Source organism: Pyrus communis, chromosome 5, assembly GCF_041283825.1.
Source record: "Pyrus communis isolate YQ-2024b chromosome 5, ASM4128382v1, whole genome shotgun sequence".
NCBI lineage: Eukaryota > Viridiplantae > Streptophyta > Magnoliopsida > Rosales > Rosaceae > Pyrus > Pyrus communis.
This window is the reverse complement of record NC_142569.1, coordinates 34653923-34676626: the sequence shown is the minus strand read 5'-3', so window position 1 is coordinate 34676626 and position 22704 is coordinate 34653923. Positions and strand designations below refer to the sequence as shown.

Here is a 22704-nt window from a genome sequence, read left to right as displayed (position 1 = left end):
AATGTTGTTTGAGCAGAATTATAGTACTGGTACACTGTCCTACACCATAAACCCTGAACCCGAAATGGGAAAGGAGACCTACTCCGTCTGTTAAACTTATTAAAAGTGAAATGTAAAGCAAGTTCTCGACATGTAACGACTAACGAGCAAAATGACCTACTAAACACCAGTTGTTACTTATATGGTGGCTGGGGCTACTTCTCTACCTCTTAACCTCGCAAATTGCAAATCAAAACTCAGTTTACTTGTCTACGAAACACTAAGGAGAATATCTGCCAAACAATCCTTGCCGTATAAATTCAGGGTAAGCAAACCACGATTAAACAGAATAGAGGTCCACTAAAGGGGAATAACGAACCTAAAGAAACCAAGTCGAATTCAATGGTAGTGCAAGAACTTTCAGCAGCTCGCCGATACTAAGCCATGGACTTTTTCTTCTCTTCTTCCAGTTTCTGCAGCTCGGCGAGTCTTTGAGTCCATGCTCTTTCCCTTGCAACAGCGGCCATTTTTCTCTCAACTCTCTTTATAACTTTCTTCCTTTTAGCCTCCTGCACCAGAGCTTTCCTTTTCTTTTTTTCTGCCTGCACAAATTCAAACGCATTCCATATTAAAAGGAGGAACATATCGGCAAAAGGGGTTTCAACAAACATTCAAGGTCAAGTGATAAGCTTGTATGTCATGCAACTCGGAACAAATTGCAATCCCATCCCAACTCGAAGGATGGTCCCAGGCCAAAACAACTCCGTTGTAGTGATGGTTTCTCAAGTTCCAACAGAAATGACAAACTACAAAGATTGTTTTATATGCCGGCAAAAGCATTCCATGGGAATACTGCATCACCAAAATGGCTGTAGTTACGTGTTACTAATTATATAGCATTAAACTACAGTGGTGTTCAAGGATCCATACGGCCAACCTCACCTAATGAGATAAGGCTTGGTTGTCGTAGTATTCCACTATCCACGAGAAAATATGATAGAAGTAATGTCTGAATTATTACTGTTCCAAAACAAGTTCAGAACCACACTTCATGAAAATAAGATTCCTTTTCTATTTGGTAAAACACACAAGTATTTCTAAAACAATAATGCAGAAGAAGCCTAAAACATAATAAGACTCATGAAAAAGTTAATGAAATACACACCAATATAAATGCACGACGTTGCCTCATGCGCTTCTTCTCATTCCTTCTCTTCACACTTCCTTCATTGGGTCTATTAGGAACTATTGGCGCACCAGGAACACACTGAACTGCAGCCAATGGTCCTGCATTCAAACAATAACAACATAACTTAGACTTGAGTCAAATCTCCAACTAAACCACTTCCCCAAACCCTACATGTAAATCAACAAGCATTGGCAAGACTCGACGGGCTAAGGAAGTGTTTTTTTCTTTCCTCAGTAACCAAACATAACATTTCCAACAGTTCAATCATATCCAAGAGGTAGTTCTTAAATTATAAGAGTTCAACTACAAACTTAGGAATGAACTGAGGATGAACATACCTGGAGGTCTTACGCTGGCCCTTTTTCGACGTGGCTTGTCGGTCGGACGCCGTTTGGGGAAACGAGTATCTGTCAAGCTGTGAAAATAGTTGGAAATGGGGAAAAACCACGGAGCTTGGCTGCCACCAGAAATGCAGCGGAGCTCAGGTTTCGGGCACGCAGTGCGGGCAGCAAAGGACGTCAAGGAAGAAGTTGAGGTTCGGGATATTAGGGTTCTTGATAGAGGTCGCACGATGGACCTTAGGGTTCCGAATACCATCTCTTTTAATCACAAAAATATTGATGACTATCTTCTAACAGTCCCAGTCTGAAATCAAATTAGTACATTACACATAAATTGCAATGAGTTCAAACAGAAACGAATACAAAACAACAAAATGCGGATCACAAACCAAACCAATGTATTTTTCTTACCACCCTAAATTTGCGGCGAGCATCACCAGCGCATTGATTGCCGTTAAATGAGTGAGATGTAATCTATTAAACTCATCTAACGGCAATCAATGCGGTGGTGCGAGCAAAATATTTCCATCAAACCAACACAGAAAGAATGATTTGTCATAAATTAAAAGAAACCCAGTATTTGCTTTTGGACGCACAAATTCAGAGGTATTTGTTTCAATTTCGATGGCGGAAATCAAGAATTTCAGGGTGAAATTGAAAAACCCCCCACTATACTAAACCCTGATGAAATTCTCTGCTCTAATTTCACAGCCCTAAAGTTCGAAAATAGAGGAAGATACCATTACCTGCTTAAAGCTCTTGCCTTCTCTTTTCGCAGCCAGTGTACGGTGCGTAGAGAGAGATGCGCGCAGCAGACTGAGACGGAGCGCTGAGCTGAGCAAGACAAGTTGAACAAGGTTGAGGCCCAAAATATGTCGGCTGGATTGGATCGACCCATTACGGAGCAGTTTTGGCTTGTTGATAAAGCAGATCCTATTAGATTTTTTATTTTTTTGTTAAATGATCTCATCTATTTTACTAAAATTTTAATTTTTATCATTTGGAAAATGCTAGAAAGACCGCATTTTGTAGATAACATCGAATTCATCTTCCTAATAGAGGGGGACGTACTTGTATTGTGGACTTTAGCTCTATTAAATTGATATATATATATATATATATATATATCATCAATTTAATATATATCTTCGTAGTTGGAATTGTTTCGAACTTCCACCTGGACATGATTGTAGATTTGAAAAGAAAAGTGTTATTCACACATGTATTTTCCTTCCACATGCCATTGTTAATATTTGATCATTGATCTTTTTCAATTTATTCGATCCGATAGCTGCTGAGGAGTGTATAAAAGGTAAAAATAAAGGTGTGGATAGCACTATTTAAAAAAAAAAAAATATATATATATATATATATATATATATATATATATATATATATATATTAGAGAGAAGAAAATAGTTTATCACATTTTTTAGAATTCATAAAGTTTTGCCCTTATTTACATGTGAAAAAGACGTTACTAACCCTAAGTTTTCGTTGTATACGATCCAATAATATCTTCTTCTTTTTTTTTGTATGCAAGGAGTCTTAAATTCGACTCTCATAATTAATAAATTAGATACCATATTATTATAGCGAAAAGTAGCTGAGTCTTACCTCATCCCTTATTCTAAAATGTTGTGGTGAAAAGAAAGAAAAAAGAATGTTAGGTAATAAAAATCGGAAACAGATCCTCTTCGGATCCCCTCACTGGGGATCCCGGGGATCAATTGATAGCAACCCTTCATCAAAGATCGTGCAGCCACAATTTTTTTCCTTTTTTTATATTTTCATGCAAAACAAGATTTTAAAATATAAAAAATATTCAATTATGACCGCACAATCTTTGATGAAAGATTGATATCAATTGATCATTCGAATCCCCAATGAGAAAATCCGAAGAGGATCTGTTTCCATAAAAACCTACACTTCGACAGGAATTTCAAAAGAATGAAGTGCAAGTGGGTTCCAGCCTCTGAATGAAATCCCCACCTGGGGCGCCTAAATGAAAAATGCCCATGCAAAAGCCACAGTACATGGACCTGCACTTGAAAGGGAAAGAGGCCCACGACAGCCAAGAAATCAACTCGTTACTGACTCAACGACTGCTCTCAAAACCTTCAAAAAAAAAAAAAATCATTAAGTTAACGAAAATTCTGGTATGTGTCCAATCTCCGGTGTATTCTATACAGCGTCATTAAATCCTAGCCATTGAATTCCCAATCAGAGAGATCTAACGGATAAAAAAGCTCATATATTATGCTCTAAAGTATACTAAAAAATCGCAAAAATAAAATTGTAAAAGTAAAACTTTTAGTATCTTTCTATTGTATTTTATATAAAAGAAGCTTTAGTCGTTTAATCTTAAATATCGAATCCCTAATTAAGGAAGTATTCTATACGACAAAAGTTTTAGTCGTTAAATCTTAGTTATATAATTATTTGAATTTATAATTACAGATCTAAACATACTAAAAATCCGAAAGTAAGATGGCAAATGGTGTCGTAATCATAAGCGCCACCATGGGTCATGACTCTATGGGGACACAGACAGTTAAAAACAACTGTTGCCTTCCGCTCCCGCGAAAAAGCGGTTTGTTTATCTTATTCCATTTTTTCACTTTCTTTTCTTTTCTGTGAAACTGGAAAGCCGAGCCTGCAAAAGTCACTTGCTGCAATGCCAATGTGCTCTCTCACTCTATCTCTCTCTACTTTTTCTCTCTCTAGGTTTCCTTTTCTGAACTTAGTGGTTGTTTTCAGATTGATCAGCTGAAGCAAGAATGGTGAAAGAAACCGAGTACTATGATGTCCTCAGCGTCACTCCCTCCGCTTCTGAGGAAGAAATTCGCAAGGCTTATTATCTTAAGGTCCTCCTCCTCCATTTATCATCTTAATTAGCCCTCGTTTCCTGTCTCGAGTTGGATTGGATTGGATTCGATAACTCACTAGATACGGTGACATGCATCTCTTGCCAGCTTCAACGCACATTGAATCTACTAAGTTACCAAATCTAATCCAATCTGATCTTGGACACCTAACGAGGCCTTAATTTGATAACTTTGTGTACATTTAAAGCGATCTGACCTGAATCGACTTAGAGTGATCTTTGTTTAGGGGTTTATGTTGTCTTTTGTGCAAATCTTGGTGTAAATAATGCAACTTTTATTTTCAAATTCTAGTAAACTTCTGTTTATTAATAGGTAGAAGCTAATACTTATGCAGGCAAGGCAAGTTCATCCGGATAAAAATCCAAACGATCCTCAGGCTGCCGAAAGATTTCAGGCAAGTCCACTGCTTTGAGCCCTTCTTTTGTATTGTTTGTTTACCTTTTTTCGAGGTAACAAAATTCTATAGCCTCTTACGAATCAAATGGAACCAGGTACTTGGTGAAGCTTATCAGGTTTTGAGTGATCCGGTGCAAAGAGATGCATATGATCGAAATGGAAAGTACTGCATATCTAGGTAGAACGCTTACATTCGCTTATGCTTGTACACGTGCGACCACTCCCGCGCACACACATATCTAAGCGATCCTATCAGAGCCTTTGTTACTAGATCTCTTTATCGTGTAAGGAAAACGAATATGATACAACTGCAGATAAATTATTCTTCTTCGAATCCTACTATCTTTTCATTATTCATCTAAGACATTCTTGATAACTGCAGATAAAATTCTTTCTGAAAATGTACTTGACAAACTTACCAGTGTTCAATGTAAATGTCAAAGCATGTACAGGGAAAAAAGCCATAGAACTTCTGATTGCACACTAAGCAGTAAAACAATTTGTTAAGCGAAAACTTCTCTACCTTATTTGATATGTGCTATGTGCAACACAACTTAAAAGTCTTGTTGTATATTGTTATCTGTCGTGCGTTAATCTTTCCTGATGTTCAAATAATTCAATGTCTCTCTTCCAAGGGAAACCATGCTTGATCCCACTGCTGTCTTTGCTTTACTTTTCGGAAGTGAATTATTTGAGGACTACATAGGACATCTAGCAGTAGCATCAATGGCTTCTTCTCAATTAGCTGGTGTAGGTGACAGCCCTGAGAAAGTTCATGATAAGTTGAAGGCGAGTAATTTCCAGAATTCATTATATGCCTCTATATTTTCTATTTAGAAATGCATCTGTTCATTTTGCTCATGCATGTGACTGAAATACATAAGAGATGAGATGTCAGGTTACGTCTATATACAGTCACAAAAACATGATATATAAATTATATGGGATGGTAGATTGAAAAACTTTGGTTCCCATAAGGAGACTCTTAACCTACCACTCCTTTACAATTTCTCGTCTGTTCTAAATAGTTTTAGTATCTTCGGACAATCTTATAGCCATGCCTAACTTAAATTTGGTTGTATCATTAATTTCCTCAGGTTTTCATCATTTTATGCAACAGTTTCTCTACATTCTTTATCTTCACTTGGTTTATTTTCTTTAATCTTAAACGGCATCCTTAGCATGCATCAATATAATGCAGGCCGTTCAGAAAGAAAGAGAAGAAAAGCTCGCTAACTCGCTCAAAGGTTTCCTTAACCAATATGTTTTAGGTGACAAAGAGGGATTCTTACAGCATGCTGAATCCGAAGCTAAACGACTTTCTGATGCAGGTCAACTTAAGTTTCATTGGCCTACTTATAATTCCTTTATTTTCTTATTTGATTAATGAAGATATGCATAAATTTTACGGTTATTAAAAAATTTGACGTGGTGTTTTTAAGTTCTGCACAAGAAATTTATATATCACTGCAAATCCTGCATAACTCGCATTATACCGCTTAAAATGAAAGATTAGTCATGCATTTCTTGAAATTCGCTGTTGCATCTTTATTTGATTTGATTTTATACACCTGCTTTCTCTGTCTTTCTAAATCCTATGACTCTGGCTCTATGTAGTTAGCTACTAGTTTCTGAGCCAGTAAATATCCATATTATTAAAACCTGAAAGTGTTCAGGGGAACGAATGTGTGATAAGTTTCTGAAACCGACTCTACCAAAACTTTTGTATGCTTTGTCAAATGAAACTGACATTGATTCTTGTATTTTGCTCATTTGGCACCCCATTGGTGTTTTTCGCGTCATGAATTATATAATCGTGATTATATCATAGTGTGGAAGTTGTAAGTTCATAGAAAAAATTACTAATGCTTTGTCATGCTTGCAGCCTTCGGAGTTCATATGCTGCACACTATTGGCTACGTATATTCAAGACAAGCGGCACAAGAGCTTGGAAAGAAAACCATATTCCTAGGGGTACCATTCGTGGCTGAGTGGGTTCGTAATAAGGGACATTTCTGGAAGTCACACATGACTGCTGCAAAAGGTTTGCTCCTCATTCACTGCCTTTAATACTTTTAATTATTTTTTTTCAACTAATTAAGTTGAATAAAATTGAATCCAGGTGCTTTTCAGTTACTGCAACTTCAGGAAGAAACCCGTCGGCAATTTAAGATGGATGGTAGTGGCCCTGAAAATGATGTTGCATCACATATACGCTTAAACAAAGACACACTTTTGAACTCGTTGTGGAAACTCAATGTGGTGGACATCGAAGTAACGCTCTTGCATGTTTGCCAAATGGTTAGTGGTTTCTATCAATCAATGGGGTGCTTTTTTCTTTCATCGAGTAAAAGTTTTCGTGGAACTGGTTTTGCTTTTCCATCTCCCACAATGTTTCTTACCCCGGTCAGTTTATTGCCTCTCCCTTCTGAAGTTAATACGGTTTCAATATTTTTGTGACTGGAAGCTAAGAAATCAGTGTGTCTTTGGGGATGAGTGCTTTATAATTTGTTGGCAAGAATTATGTTCAAAAGATTAGTGCAGATCATGATTCGAAAAGTGATTTCAGGTTTTACGGGAAAACAATGTTGGAAAGGAGGAACTTAAAGCTCGTGCTCTGGCGTTAAAACATCTGGGAAGGATATTTCAGGTCTGCATTACAATTTTTCGCAAAATCCTTATACAAAATTTGGCATGGATGCATTTGATGCAACCGTTATTTTGATCGATCATATATTTAAGAGAAAAGCTTGAGTGCAAAGGTTTCTGATGCATATAATTTCCCTTATATGTTTGTATAGAGATGCTCAAACATCAATTCATTTAACATGTGGAGTACTGTTTAATCAGCGATCGAACTTGGATATTATGTACACACCAATGATCCGCTGACACTACAGTTTTATTTTTTCTGGTTTAAGGAGGAAAAGCAGACTCGAAATGGTGGAACTTCAAGAAGGAAAAGTTCTGTTGATACGGATGATGACGGAAGTAGTTCAGATAGCAGTTCTGAAGAGGATTCACCACGACCGCTATCATATAGAACTCCTTTTCTCACTCAGGCATGTTATAAGATCCTATACACCTAAGGCTATATATCGAAAGCATATATATATGAATCTATATATGTGTTTAAAAACAAATATAACAACATCGACGAACGAAGAAAGAGTCGAAAGAAGGCGTAGCTGATGTTTTCTTTTTCTTTGTTCACTAGCAGGGTATCGGCAGACTCTTCAGATGCCTATGTAATCCAGCATTCGATGTTGACGATGAAGAGATTGTGTACAAAAGCAAGTGATACATAACATCATATGGGAAATGGAGGATTTTATATATTCAATTCAATCAAGAGAATGGCGCAAGCCAGTGTTATGTGTCAATGTATTTACCCAATGCCCTCATAATATTGAGGAACAACTCCATTGTTCAAAAATATAATCCGAGTACAGTGATATATTGTTAATCCCCAACATTCGTATGAATTTTTTACTTTGGTTTGCTGATTTCTCTCGTAAAATACAGAGAAAATAGATTTGTAATCTTACTAGCTGGTGTTTTAACTCCAACAGGGCCAACACAGCATGACAAAATTACAAGCTGGATAGTCTAGGTTTAGTAGAAGAGTCAAAAAAGGAGCTGTAAGCAGTCTATCAAGTTCCCACATCGACCACGGCAGCAACAAGGAGCTGGAGACGGTATTATAAAATAAAGCAGCTTGCGTGTGTTATCACTCACGGAGCCATGCGTTGAGCACAAAGCGAACTATTCTTTCGCCTTTTACTAAAGAATACCGTGTGCTCGTCGCTTAAAGTGGCATACGCTTATTTTTGGAGGGGCGCACCTCTGTGGGTGCCCCTAACAATTTCAGTTAAAGACTTAGTACTTTTGTACAAGATTATGTATATAACCCAAGGTTCTAACAATTTCTGTTAAAGGCTATATAACCGAAGGTTTTAGAAGATGCTAGTTGGGTGTGTGGATTTAACTAAATTTATTATATTTCATGTAATTAAGTGTATGTTTATATTTAAAATATATATATAATTTCATTATAAGTTATAAAATAGAATGATATATATTATGAAGTATTGGAACATAATGAAAACATGGAGAATAAGCATATAATGTGTGTTCATTTTAAGTATTCGACCAGTCTTTTACAATTTATTAAAAAAAAAAAATACAAAATGAAAGTTTATCTATTTTCTGCTTAAGTAAGTCGATGTCTAGACAGGTCTGGACAGGTGCCTAGGCAATCTAGGTAGGCATCTTAGTAGGTTCATGGACCCTTTCTTAATTTTCAAACACCTAGGCATTAATCGGAACGGCAACCAACCGACTGGGGATTTTTAGAATAGTGATATAACCATTATCATGTAGAAAGTTGCTTTTAAATTTTCTCTCGTTTTCGAAAGAATAGTAGGACGAAATGAATGTTTGAAAATGATTTGCGGGCATTAAAAAATGCTGCATAATTCAATGTCTAAAAGCTGATAACATAAGTCAAGATAAAGTCCGTACGTTACAACAAATGGCTGCTTCCCATTTGCGACCAATATCTTACATCTCAATACAAACATATGTACTGTAGTCAAGGGACCTCGGCCCTTGCGACACTTTTCAGTGTTACCATCATTCTCGTTCATCGGTTCAATGAGCTGAATGAGGAAAGGCGTTGGCGGTGCGGTGAGCTTGGACAGCACAGGCACAATGCACTGACGTCAAATTCATACAGCCGCTAAAGTTGAGGGAATGCCTTCCAGAGCAGGTGTGAAGGGCAGGGAATGAATCGCACACAGCCTGAACAGCAGAAGGGGTGAGCGCTGTGCATTGGCTGATGTTGAGAGTCCTAAGCCCTTCCTCGTCATTCCTGGTTTTCCGGGATTCCCACATTGCCGCAGGCTTGTTCTTCACTAGACTCTGGGCCAAGGAATACATTGCTCTGTCTGTAATGTTCTTACAGTAGTAAAGGCCAAGCGATTGCAAATGAGGACACCTATTTGCCAAAGCAATCACACTGTCATCTGCAATCAATGAATAACGGAATCAGAAGTGATCACCATCAACAAACCCAGGAAAACTACAAATTTTCAGTGTTCAATTTCTGATCATTCAATTATTCAGGCTCCCTTTTCGGTTCAGATAATATTTTCGGGTCAACCGGTTCATGTCCTAAAAATTTCCCCCAAAACATTAGGGATTGCACTGAGACATCATGAAGTGACGCTACCATGAGGTTAACGATGGACTGTGATAACCAACTCTGAAGCAGCACAGTCAAGGCCATGCAACTTTTCATTATAGCGCCATATACTCCTTTGCAATGCCGACATCAACGCATGCATTTGGAAATATAACATTTATGAAATATGACCACTAAAACCAACTGTAACAGGCAGCAATTACTGTAACCCAGATACCTGATATTTGGACACAGCCACACAAATCAACAGTTCTGAGTTCAGGGCATCCGTATGCCAAACTCATAACTCCAACATCACGTACATCCTCACACCAACCAAGATTCAGAGACTGCAACTGACTACAGTAACGCCCAATAGCCTGCACACGATCTTAATAGTATTAACAGAGCTATCTCAGTTAATACACACAAAAATAAATAAAATCAATATCTGATCTTTACTTTACCTGCAATGCCCTGTCTGATGCAGTCCTGACGCAACCGCAAAGATTCAAGACTTCCAATTTTCGGCAAAAGCCAGCAAGATACTCAAGAGCAATGTCACTGAATGCCGAGCACCCACTAATGTTTAGTTTTGTAAGATTTGGGCACCCATGTGCTAAGGCATACAGGGATCGGTCACTGAGCTTGAAGCTTTTGCTGAGGTCCAGGACCTGCAGGTCATGACAGAAGTTTGCAATGCTCTCAACAGCACTATCCTCAAGCTGGGGTTTATGATCTTGACGCAGTATTAGAGTCTGCAATCTCGTAAACTTAGGAGCTAGAGATAGGACCAAGCTATTCATGTTCTTGGTGCACCTGAAAACATAGTTAACAAATTAAGTTGGCATTTAGAACATCTTAAACGGACGAGCTTAAATCAGTTCACAAAGTTCATACAAACATTCACATCACTCATCTCCTTTCTGGAAACAGAGGAGGATTGGCATCTAGGGAAATTAAGTTCTCCACGCCCCGAAAGTATATTCTTAGGCTTTTGATAATTCTAAAATGCTAACATGATTTTTAGTTCCTTTCTGAACCGTGTTTGATTCCGCATCCTGTAAGTGGTGTTGTGCTTCCTTCCATATAAGGAATTGAGCTCTAACGTAAGTGAATGCATCTAGAGTCTAGACCCTAGCAAGCTTACCAATTACTGCCATGTCAGTTGAGAATCAACAACATACTTACATATTCTCCTGCTTTGTGTTGGGTTGGTAAGTTTAAGGGAGAGGGAAGGAGAAAAACGAAAGAAAAATAGACGCATGATGACCAGCAACTATCTTTTCCGAACAACCTAAAACAAATTAATACATTAACCTGGATTCAAAATACCTTGTGAGTTCTCAAAGAACTTGTATGCTCAATCATACAAAAATCCAGCTAGATATTAAACAGAATGTATAAACATAAGCATCTATTTCTTCAAACTAAATCTACTCCCACGAGAGATTAATGATAGAATTCATCTACATAGACATCACTAATATGAACAGAGCCTTAAATTCCGTACTTAGTTAATAGAATTTCACCAACTCCAATAAGTTAATTAATCGTAGTCTGTACAACTAGACAGCATGGGTAAGCAATACAATCAGTCTGATCCTGGTCAGGCCTAATGACAGAATCATTTTTTGCATAACCAAAAACAAAAAAAACAAACGCAAAAGCAAAACCAAAAACAATTATTCAGATGACTTTAAATTCATAAAAATAACCGAAGGAATTATATTGTGTTCCAAAGAGCAACAACACCATCAAAAGGGATAAAACAAGAACAGATAATTGCATAGCAAGGCGGATAGCGCAATATTTTTCCAAATACCTGATAATTTTGCAAGTTACTAGAACCGAGGGAGTTATTTTCAACAAGTAACACAAGCACAAGAAAATTTGAATTTTCGAAGGTCATATGCCAATAGGTGATGTCAATATATTTGTTCCTTTCTTTGAACAATCAAAAACACAATATAGAGAAGGCAAAACATATACCATGAGAGGGAGAGGCGAGTAAGGCCCAAGCAAACAGCATCTCTCCAGCCACGGCAGACTCCAGACGCCAGGATCACCGTCTGATCATCCGTAAGCGCCAGGATTTGCAGAAGCAGCTCTATCGGAATATCCTTCCAATCAGTGATCATCACCCTTCCTTCCATCTTCATTTTCCCACCACTACACCCACTACCACCAACAGAAGCACTTCCACTTGCACTTGCAAACATCATAAGCTTCTCAAAGCACAAGGTCAAGTCCTCAGCCTTGATGCTTCCTTTTCCCACCATTTCCTAAAACTCTGACCCCAAAAATCCTACCACCACCACCACCGCCTTCACAAACCAGAAGAAAAAGTTCCTCCTTTCTGCCACCACCTCAATCAATAGAGAGAAACAAGGATAAGCATTTACAATTTGCAACACACCTTAAATATTTACAGAAAACCAAAAATGAAAACGGAAGCGGTAAAACGACAAGGAACATGAGTACAACCACAAACCCATTTGTCAACACCTTAAGAAACTTGCAGAGACATAGCAGAATTAGATATATAGTAAAGTAATCCCAATCCAGACTAAATTAAACCCATCACTTTCTAAACGAAAATCAACCCATTAAGTTTTTTTTTAGAGAAAAATGAAAACTTCCAAATAAATTATATTATTATCTTCCACCTTGTGATCAGCCTTTGCAAGTTACACCTGAGTTGCAAACAAAAGAAGGAAAATTTTCAACAATCAAAGAGACCCCTTCAAGTTTTTGTTTTCTAAATTTTAAAAGAAATCCCATTTGAGAAACAATCAAAGCTCAAATTAAAATTAAGAAAGGAACAATTTTGACACTGATGAGGAAATGAAGAAGTGAAGATTAAATTTTGGACTCAAAACGTGAAAGGTGTAGCTTTGACAGAAATTGAAAACTTTAGCTCTGAAAAATGACACCAATTTGCTGCAAAATTTACAAAAGAAAAAGGAAAGCTGAAAAGTTAAACCGATCAATACCAGGAACCAATATGTGTAAGAAAACGGAGCAGCTAACAAGAATTACATGAAAAAATGGGACAGGATTAATGTTTTGAGAAAGTACCTGAACTGTACAAGGTTGTTGCTGATGATCAAAGTTGCGTGCGGCTTTGTTTTGGTTGTCCTGGTCTCTCCGATGGTTTTCGTGAAGTACAGAAATGAAATACATAAAGAAAGAGAGAACTTTTAATATAGTTTTTTTTACTTTTAAATCGTAAGAGAGAGAGTAATCTGTAAGGGGAAAGGCGTCTAGGCTGAAAATAGGCGACGTGTATTCGCCACGTGGCACTGCAAAGAGTATTGATGGTGGTATAATTGTGGGACCCGGCTTCTGTGTCCTCCCACTTACATACTTTCATCTTTTTATATTTTGTATAGTCACGGTTAAATCATGTTAATATTTTATATTAATTTTTTTTATAGAGCTAATAAGATAAAAAACAATAGTAATATAAAATATTGATATGGTTTAATCGTGACCGCATAAATAGGAGGGATGAAAATGTAGGAGAAATGTGAGGGAAAAGAAGCCAAGTCCATAATTGTGACGCCCAAAATCTGTGGTCTTGATGATTTGATCAGAATCCTTTAGCGGAGGGAGAAGCATTTACATACAAACGTTTGTTATGTGATGAATGGTTTATATGTTATGCATATAAAGTATATATTAATATTAATAAATATTCGTTTTTATAGTTTAATTGTAGAGAAATCCTTAAGAGACTATCTAAGTGAGATTTTCTATGGATTTTTTAGTACCTTACAAATTAACGTTAATTTTTATGTCAATATTATAAAACATTAAGTCAACAATATGATATGACAAGGAGTCCATGTAGAGTCATACTTTTGAGAGAGTCTCCTTATCATTTCTTAAGTAATAAAAAAATTTGTCATAATAATGTTAGGGAGACCAAATTTCAAAATCAAAATTTGTAAATCAAATGATGTGGATATTGATAATTAGATTATTACATAAGTGTTAATTAATAAGCTTATTTTCTATTGATGACACATCATTTGGTTTGTAAATTTAATTTTAAAATTTGGTCTAGGATTACACTTTAGGACATACAAAAAAATGTATCCAAGAGGAAGAGATGATGATGGTGACCCATTGAGAATATATGTGACAAGGAAATTCGAAACGGGAAAATTTTGTACCGAAAATAAAAGAAAGAGGGTTGATGCAACGGTCCTTTCTTCTTTACGAGAATATTGGTGTCTCGCATATGCTGATGAATAACAAATTTTGCCTAATCCGTCTCTACAAATTAAAAATAAAAGAAAGAAAGAAAAAGAAAAGTGAGAAAAGAAAGAAAAAAAGAACATGAGAAAAATGCAATGGAGTTTTTTAGGGTACAATGGGAAAGGGGTGGAGTGGAAGTGTGGGACCAGAAGGTTCCAATTGTTTAGAACCAAAGCCGCAGCTAAAAGCGATCCCACGCACCCCTCAATTGTTGATGGTACCTTCTTTAGGATACAGATCCTCTCCGGATGGGAATCAAATATATAGTAATCATTGACCAAATATCTTACGGTCATATTTTTTTTTTTTATATATTTTTCATACAAAACGAGGATGATTTATTTTTAAAAATATAAAAAATATTTAATTATGATCGTACGATCTTTAATGAACAATTACTATGCATTGATCTTCGGGATCTCTAGTGAGGAGATCCGGAAAGAATCTAAATCCCCTTCTTTATACAATGAGTCCCCCCTGCTGCACCATTTTTCTACGTTATACACTCACTTTATTCTTTGTCAATTAAATAATTAAACAAAAATTAATGAATAAGATTACGTAAAAATGTATTGAACAAAAAAATAGTGTATGATCATCTTTTGTAAGTTGCAGTTTTTATTCTCGATATTAATGTTATGTTTTGGCTTATATCTCTTTAGTCATCGTTGTACTATCTTATGGTGTTTTTAATAAAAAGATCTAATATTCCAACAAAAAAAAGTATAGCATTTTTGTTGATAGAAAGCTCTGTCCAAAGTCTCATGGAGAGAAAGAACAAACAAGTTAAAAAAAGTTGATGGGGGCAATTGAACGCGTTGCCATTGTGTGGCTTGTTACTACTAAAAAAAAAAAAAAAAAGACTTTTAATTACATTTAGACTCCTTTAAACTGAACTCGAGGATCACTTAACTCTCTAAATTAAAAAAAATTCCATTTAACTCTTGAAACTGAACCTATGTCTCACTTTGCCTCCTGCTATCAAAATTGTCTATTAAATCCTTCAAAATTGTTTCCGTTGCACAGATGAGACGAGACCCATTGTTGCTTTGATGTGTGCCACCTAAGTATCTTGTGGCTGAAAAATTAAAAAACCATATTTTATAATTAAAAAAAAAAATTCTTTCGAAAATAAGAAAAATAAAACTCAATTTTTTTGAAGATGTACATGCCACACGTCTCTGAAATAGTAGGTTCTATTTGTGCTTGGTTAAAGGTTTAATGAATTTGTTAATGAACTCTGACAATAAATGCTAAGTGAGATACGAATTGAGTTTCGGAGTTTCAATGACTAGCTAAGTTTTCAAAAATTAGTTGTAACTATGAGAGCAACTTCAGCGTGTGAAACCTTCCTCCAGGCAATACACTATGTTATCCACCTGATGAACAGTAACTGCCCTGATGAACAGTAACTGGCCTAATGAACAGTAATCACATTTTGCATCTCCACCATTGTACTTCAATAGCCCTGATAATAGGCAATAAAATATTAGTATTTTTTTATTTATAAAATAATACAAAATAATTTTAATTGTAATTTCGGATAAGATTTTTAATCGTTCTCGTTGCGTCACGTGTCATTATCCGAAGTATTATTAAATAATACAAAATAATTTTATTTGTAATTTCGAATAAGATTTTTAATCGTGGTGTAAGGTAGATGATAATGAGAATGTCTTTATAGAAAAGTAAAAACTATTTTTTTAAAAAAAAATTCAGATTTTTTTCGGATTTTTTACAATTTTTTCTTAATTTTTATTCAACTAATTAATCTCTGCCGTTGGATATAAAAAAATTTGAATTCCAACACTCCAGATTGTGCCACGTGTCACAATGGTAACTTTTCTTAATTTTAAAACTATTTTTTCGTTTATTTATTTATTTATAAAGCCTATGTAATATCGACTGTTGATCTCAGATCGAACGGTTGATATTAAATAAGCTTTTTTTTATTTTTATTACCATTGAGATCGAACAGTCCAAGTTAAAGAGTTGTTCAGATCAAATGCACCGTGGGAAGCCACGTGGCTTCCCAATGGTAACTGAGGCTGACTGCTCCGCGAGCCCCTATGGTCTGAAACTTGTTTGCTGACGCGCCCCCACGCGCGGGTGAGGCGCACGAGCCTGACAGAAAAAAATTAAAAAAGGGACTGGCGCCAGCCTGACGTCAGCCCTGCGTTAGGTCCACCTTGGGCTCGCGGGCTGGCGATTCCTCACGGGCCTGTTGCTTGGGCATGCCCAGTCCCTCGGGCTCCCAACGCTGGAGGCTTGCAGCCGGGCTATCCAGCCCTGTTTGGTCCATTGCTCCCTGAGCAATCCACAACGGTGGACTTGCTCTGAGTTTCAAGGCATTTTGCCATAAATAAAATAAATTAATAAATCTGTTAAGATCCCCCAAAGTGAAGTTAAAATGTAAATTATTATTTTAGTGGGTACGTAATGGAGGAGTGTCCCATCTCTTTTATAATAATTTAGGAAAAAAGTTTGAACCAAAAAATTGGTTATAGCCTAGGCTTATTGGGCATATTGGCTAGCCTTTCTTCTCCTGGTCAAAATCATCTTCATCTTAAAACAATAATTAATTGTGGTTGATATTCATGACCGGAGGATAGGAAGATCAATTTTTAAATTACATTGTGTAAATCAAATAATGTAATTGTTGATGATTATAGTATTACTTAATGTCGATCAATGTGCTTATTTTTTATTGGTTACACATCATTTAATTTGCAAATTTGGTTTAAAAATTAGTCTTCCTAGCATTATCCTTCACGATCATACAACAAAATGAAAACTTGTTTCTATACTTATGTTGGGGAATGCTAAGGAGACTCTTTCAAAAGTTGGACTTTTCGTGAACTCTCCGTCACCTTATATTTTTGGCACAAATTCCGTGCTAATATTATAAAACATGAGATATCAGAGAGTCTATGAAGAGCTCTAAATTGACCAAATTGAGAGAGTCTCCTTAGCATTTCTCATTTATGTTTGGAGTTGTTTTTTTGGTTCTCAAGACACCCTAACAAACGAAAAAGTAACCATTAATTAGAACCAATTTTTCTAATACAACAAATGAAATCACGTTTTCAACTTTAAGAAGAAAAAAAAAGAGAGAAGACTTTGTTATCTAGTCCACTTGGATGCAGAGAAATGCAAACGAGATTCACTCAAAGTTGAATGGACTCTCTGCCACCTCATCTTTTTAACATAATATTTTATAATATTAACATGAGAATTGTGCAAAACATGAGTTGTCAGAGACTCTCTCAAAAGATGCTAAGTCAACTAAATTTGCAAACTAAATTATGTGTCACCGATAAAAAAAAAGTACATTAATCAATACTTAAGTAATAATTTAAGAGTAATACTAAGGAGACTAAATTTGTCATTTAATTTACAAAATTTAGTCTTAGCCCCCCTAGCATTATCCCATGCATTATGCTGCTGCCTTATAGATTGTCACTAAGACGAAATCTCCACCTTTTTCAATTGATCTTTAATTATTTACATTCTTTGAGCATTTTGCCAATTTTTTTCTTTAAATTTGTATTTCAATTCCCATTTTTTCTTTGAACTTTTTATATTGATAAAATTCCTACTAAATTATTATTAATGGGCAATCGTCCACCTAAAATCATGTTTAACAATATTTCACCTACTTTTTGTTAAAATGTCCAATTTCAAGAAATGAAATATTAACTTACAAATAACGAAACACACTTAATGACAAAAATGTGACTTTTTTGCATGGAATATTAGATAACGGTAAGCAATGCAGTAGCGGAAAATGACGATTGATATAGTTGATAGAGAAAATCGGCAACAGGAGAAAAATCACTAGCAGACTGCAAATTGATGGGATAAATAGGCAAACTTCTGGTCATTTTGCAGTTGGCAGAAACCAAAAGCAACTTCTAACTTGGGAGGTCAGATCGTATTACTAGCTAGCTAGTTTATTTTGTTTTGGATTTAACTTCACTGCTGAAGAATTCGAGTTTTTATTAAAAAAATCAAAATTTGAATACGTGTTTAATCGGAATTGGATGCAAGTAACAGCTGCTGATGAATTTGCAGCAACCAAGTCCAGTTCATTTGTTTTTGCTTTAGATAAGACTATATAGCATATAACGTCAAAAATAGGGAAGCAAAGCACGTGATATACATTGACTTCGCTTCTCTCAAAATACAAAAAATAATATGAGCCATAGTGTCTATTTTTCAGTTAAGAGCGCAACCATTAGAAATTGGTGACTACTGACGTTAATATTGTGGCAGATAAGAGAGACCTTCATCCCTTAATGGTCAAATAATATAAGGTTAGCAAGAAATAAGGACTTCGTTCCTTCTTGAAAACGAGGGATGTATTATCCTTCTAGTTATTGACAAATCTCAAGCAATAGAGATGTTAGTTTTAACTAAGAACTCACCGTGTAGAAAGGAAGTTCTTTTAACTTAAGCCACCTACAACCAAGGCATGTAGGCAGCTCGAGCCGGGAAGGAAAAATTTAACCCTTGTAGCTGGAGATGGAAAAATTAAGTATTCTTTAAAATAATAATTGTTTGAATGGTTACTTTTATTCCTCCTTGACTGGACGGTTGGACGTGGAATTGTTGTATTTGATAGACAAATCAAATCCTACCAAAGTCCGATGCGAGATTGGTGTAGACGCGACAAAACGACGTCGATCAATGCTTGATCATTAGGTCTCACACTTTAACAAATTAAATCACAGATAATTCCTTTTCCTGGACAAAAAACTGAAAGCATTCTTATCTCCTTTCACTTCAGCTTTCAGAAATGCTTGAGTGGTGCTTCTAGTGCATGTCAGAAATCAAAATTTTGGTCATTATTTTTGGTGGGTGCATATTGCGTGCGTATCTTTTGGTATGTTCTTTTGCCCTTGTCTAGTTTTCATCGACATTTTATATCATATCTTTGTGTTTGTGTCTTCTTCCATATAGCCTTATAGGGGGAAGACATTTTATTTACTATCTTGTTCATGAATCCTGCACACCTTCTCGTCTTGATACATTCTATTATCATCTTCTTTACACATGAAAAAGTTTGCATGATTGAGTCCATGAAAATTATATATATATATATATATATATATATATATTTTATTATTTTAAAAATAGATAATCACATGCATTTTTTTCCTCTTCATGCATGCACACTCTTTTATTTTTGACAGTCGAATTGAATAAATCAAATAGAAGCAACAAACATACTTAAGCAAGTACGTATAAAATAAAAAATAAAGAGAAACTAGAGAAATGATCTCTGAATTTTAAATCAATTGGAACTTTGATCCCTGACTAAATACCCGCGGTCATTGGTACTTGAAGGAGTGGTGAGTTTTTGGAGAGATAGTGAAGTTAACGAAGTGAAAATCTTGAAGGGGGTTTTTGAAAATCTGAAAATCTTTGGAATCAAGCTCATGTTGCTCCACTGTAGTCTGCAACTGGTTTGGAAGGAAAATTTAACGTAGTTAATGAAAATGACTAATATTCCGTATTTTTGATAAATTTAAGGACCAATAATTACGAATGTTTAGTTCAAAATCAAAGCTTCAATTGGATTAAAATTCAAAAACTATTACTCTAATATTCTCAAAAATAAAATACCATGCATTTATTATGTACTTTCACCTTTTATCAAATTTTTGTGACAATTATTGAGTAGAGTTCTATAGTATATACCCTTATAATAACTAGTTGCGTAGGGGTTGTCCTTTCTTTGATTTATCTCATTATGCATGATTTGGTCTTTTTAATGTTACATTTATAATTTGGTTTGCGTGTGAGAATTAGATTAGTATTTTTGTACTCTTTGACAGGAATAAATAAGTCACCATCTTTCGGTTTTAATGCGTGAAATAATAAAATTCAATGAGCAGCGAAGAATTATTTAGTCAATCGTGCACCACTTTATGTATTTTGGGTAACATTTTGTTTATTTTAATTTTCTTTTCTTATGTGTTTTCTTATGGGGGTGTCTGCTATCAACTTGAGGCCAGCTAGAGCCGTGCATGAACTAGGATTCTCTCCACTTTTTTTTCCATCATTTTTCATTCTTTCTTTTCACATTCTTTTATTTTGTCTTTTTCTTGGTATAAAAAATTAATATAAGATATTGACATGACTTAACCGTGATCGTTCAAATAAGAAGAGGATGGAAAAAAAAAAAAAAAAAAAAAAGAGAATCCTACTCCGCCGTGCATGGCTGATTGCATTGCAAACCTCAAAGTTGAGTGCATAGGCTGAATTCCATATAATAAAATAAATAAAGAATAATTTCCGTTGCAAGCAACTAAAACCTTCCTTTGGCATCTATCCCGAACCCCTGGCGTCTATTCACATTCAGGGGATTGCTTGCGACTTTCTCGAGGTGTCCTTTCGTCACATTTACGGTGGAGTCAATTTTGTTACTGATGCTTTAATCGGGACTGGTCATGTGTCTTTTGACCAATCCACTTGGTGTCATTGAATCACCATTGAGGCTCGTTCTATTCAATTTTGGGATTTCTGTAACCTTTCTTACCTAAGAGGCTTCTCTATGTAATTTGATGCAAGGTGCAGCGTGGTGGAAAATATGTATGAATAGATAGTACAGATAGGTAAGATCCACTATCTTTAATTGCAAAGAGAGACCTGAAATCTCAAATTTGCTTCTAGTACTAGTCTACGATGTAGACAACTAAAAGAACAAAGCAACAAACTCTTAAACAAGAGCATGACACTTAAAAAAACGAGTTTATGATCAAATTCCAATATGATAATTCAAACAACTTCTTACCTTTTTTTGCATTACAAATACATGTATGTATAGGCTTACAACTTAAAGTGAGAAATAGGAAAAGACAAGGAAGTTAAGGCTTACAATATAACTCCTAAAAAGCTAGCTAAAATTTTCAAAAACGTTATTAAGCTAGAAATCTCATCAACCACACATTAAAGCAGAATACATGCATTATATCTCTAAGAATGCATGTTTTTTATTTTAACACTTAAATCCTAGCTGACACCAATTTCATAATAATGCCTCTGTAATTTTTCTTTTCTGTAAAAATTCTAAAATCTTCCTTTCTTGATTGATTACTTTCAACGTATTTAAGAATAAGCTCATTAATCATATTCTTAGGTCAAATCGAGTCTCCACAATTTTAGTCACAGTTTACGAACTATTTTGTTATTAGTTCTTAACTTTTATAAAAAAAAATTTAAAAAAAAAAAATTCACACGTTCTTGCTTTTCGCAAGGTTTGGTTGTGCCCTACGTCTGTTGGGGTCCTCATACGATTCGATCTAGCCGGATTTAGACCTGGTTTGGTACTGAGGTGATTCTGAAAAAAGCTGTTATCAAAAAAAGCTGGGAGCTGTTTTTGTATTTGGTAAACACTCAGCTTCAGCTTTTTTTCACAGTTTTAGATGAAAAAAAGCCAAAAACAAGAAGCTGCAAAACCTAACTTTGAAAAACTGGCTTTTTTTCACATTTGTTTTACATAAAAGTTTACCAAACACTCTAATACTGCTTTTTTTTTTCAAAAGCACTTTTACAAAAAAGTTTACCAAACACTCTGCTGCTTTATTTCACAGCTGCTTTATTTCACAGCTGCTTATTCTCACAGCACAGCAGAAGCAGCTTTTTTTCAAAGCACAGCAATACCAAACCAGCCTTTAGCCGGATCAATCGTAGATATCCTCTTCATAACCCTTGATTTGATGTCGATTGATGGATTTTCTTGTACATGTACAATTGTATAAACTGTGTAGATAACTCCATGATCTTCCAACCGAGTTTTGAAGAAAAGTAGTGAAAACCAAAGGTTCTAAAAATTGCTAAGAGCTAGCCAGGGGTGGGCTGGGGTCTACCGCTTAGAAGGCTAGGTGGGGTCCAGCGCCTAGGTGGCTAGGTGAGGGCTTAGGCGGACTAAACGGATTTAAGTAACTTTATTGTATATTATATAAATAAGTGTCTATTTGTACTTGAAAAAATATATAATTGTGTTGGAATACATAAATTGCAAAATAAAATGACATATAAACTATAAAGTATTAGAACATATTGACAACATAGGAAACAAGCATATAATGAGTGTTTATCGAAATATTCAACAAGTCTCTTCATTTTATTAAAAAAAAATTAAATGCAAAATGAAAGTTATTAATTTTATGTCTAAATGAGATTCCCAGTGCCTAGGTGGGTCTAGGCAGGTCTAGGCGGGTCTAGGCAGTTTAGACGGACACCTAAGCAGGCTTTGGTGCCATTTCTTAATTTTCTAAAACCTAGGGAATAATTGGGGCGGTGATCAACTGCCTAACGCCTAGTCAATGTTGAATAGGGATTTTATAACAGTGGTGAAAATAGAAACTAAAAACGAAATGGTTATCAAAAGTTCCCACTAAAAGTAGGGTTAATAAGCATCAAATAATTGATAAAATCAATAATAAGGGTCTT

The 22704-nt window shown here is 35.5% G+C and overlaps 3 protein-coding genes and 1 non-coding gene across 7 annotated transcripts; 2 read left to right on the top strand and 2 right to left on the bottom strand.

Annotated features, from left to right (window-relative positions):
- Positions 1-65: 65 nt before the first annotated feature.
- LOC137724501 (uncharacterized) lies at positions 66-2394 on the bottom strand. Its single transcript, XM_068463243.2, has 4 exons — positions 2256-2394; positions 1507-1813; positions 1145-1266; positions 66-581 (listed from the first exon to the last, which is right to left on the bottom strand). Exons 2-4 carry the CDS (start codon positions 1763-1765, stop codon positions 417-419), a joined length of 546 nt encoding a protein of 181 aa, XP_068319344.2. The 5' UTR covers positions 1766-1813; positions 2256-2394; the 3' UTR covers positions 66-416.
- Positions 2395-4147: 1753 nt separating this feature from the next.
- Positions 4148-8658, top strand: LOC137722819 (chaperone protein dnaJ 10-like). The gene is made up of 11 exons (XM_068461918.2): positions 4148-4194; positions 4270-4376; positions 4732-4791; positions 4889-4971; positions 5429-5582; positions 5995-6124; positions 6679-6837; positions 6916-7094; positions 7363-7443; positions 7715-7855; positions 8014-8658. Exons 2-11 carry the CDS (start codon positions 4290-4292, stop codon positions 8092-8094), a joined length of 1155 nt encoding a protein of 384 aa, XP_068318019.1. The 5' UTR covers positions 4148-4194; positions 4270-4289; the 3' UTR covers positions 8095-8658.
- LOC137727166 (U5 spliceosomal RNA) lies at positions 8534-8650 on the top strand. Its single transcript, XR_011067737.2, has one exon. It is a non-coding gene; the product is annotated as a U5 spliceosomal RNA (small nuclear RNA).
- A 572-nt stretch (positions 8659-9230) lies between the features above and the next one.
- Positions 9231-13228, bottom strand: LOC137726465 (F-box protein SKP2A). 4 transcript variants are annotated; one of them, XM_068465399.2, is made up of 5 exons: positions 13060-13228; positions 11971-12337; positions 10446-10797; positions 10217-10358; positions 9231-9820 (listed from the first exon to the last, which is right to left on the bottom strand). In XM_068465399.2, the coding sequence occupies exons 2-5, from the start codon at positions 12258-12260 to the stop codon at positions 9447-9449; spliced, it is 1158 nt and encodes a 385-aa protein (XP_068321500.2). In that variant the 5' UTR covers positions 12261-12337; positions 13060-13228; the 3' UTR covers positions 9231-9446. The 4 variants fall into 4 exon arrangements, with proteins under 4 accessions (XP_068321500.2, XP_068321501.2, XP_088551216.1 ...); XM_068465400.2 differs by having other exon boundaries at positions 11971-12347; positions 13060-13197; XM_088695090.1 differs by having other exon boundaries at positions 12975-13061.
- Between the last annotated feature and the right edge of the window lie 9476 nt (positions 13229-22704).

What these genes read in the sequence shown, in the direction of transcription:
- LOC137724501 (XM_068463243.2), bottom strand. Translation starts at nt 1,765, where the DNA reads ATGGTATTCGGAACCCTAAGGTCCATCGTGCGACCTCTATCAAGAACC. An exon ending in GGCCAGCGTAAGACCTCCAG is followed by an intron (nt 1,267 to 1,506) that starts GTATGTTCATCC and finishes GTTTGAATGCAG; the next exon opens with GACCATTGGCTGCAGTTCAG. An exon ending in AACGTCGTGCATTTATATTG is followed by an intron (nt 582 to 1,144) that starts GTGTGTATTTCA and finishes GAATTTGTGCAG; the next exon opens with GCAGAAAAAAAGAAAAGGAA.
- LOC137722819 (XM_068461918.2), top strand. Translation starts at nt 4,290, where the DNA reads ATGGTGAAAGAAACCGAGTACTATGATGTCCTCAGCGTCACTCCCTCC. An exon ending in AGGCTGCCGAAAGATTTCAG is followed by an intron (nt 4,792 to 4,888) that starts GCAAGTCCACTG and finishes AAATGGAACCAG; the next exon opens with GTACTTGGTGAAGCTTATCA. An exon ending in GGAAAGTACTGCATATCTAG is followed by an intron (nt 4,972 to 5,428) that starts GTAGAACGCTTA and finishes CTCTCTTCCAAG; the next exon opens with GGAAACCATGCTTGATCCCA.
- LOC137726465 (XM_068465399.2), bottom strand. Translation starts at nt 12,260, where the DNA reads ATGGTGGGAAAAGGAAGCATCAAGGCTGAGGACTTGACCTTGTGCTTT. An exon ending in ACTCGCCTCTCCCTCTCATG is followed by an intron (nt 10,798 to 11,970) that starts GTATATGTTTTG and finishes CTATGTTTTCAG; the next exon opens with GTGCACCAAGAACATGAATA. An exon ending in CATCAGACAGGGCATTGCAG is followed by an intron (nt 10,359 to 10,445) that starts GTAAAGTAAAGA and finishes GATCGTGTGCAG; the next exon opens with GCTATTGGGCGTTACTGTAG.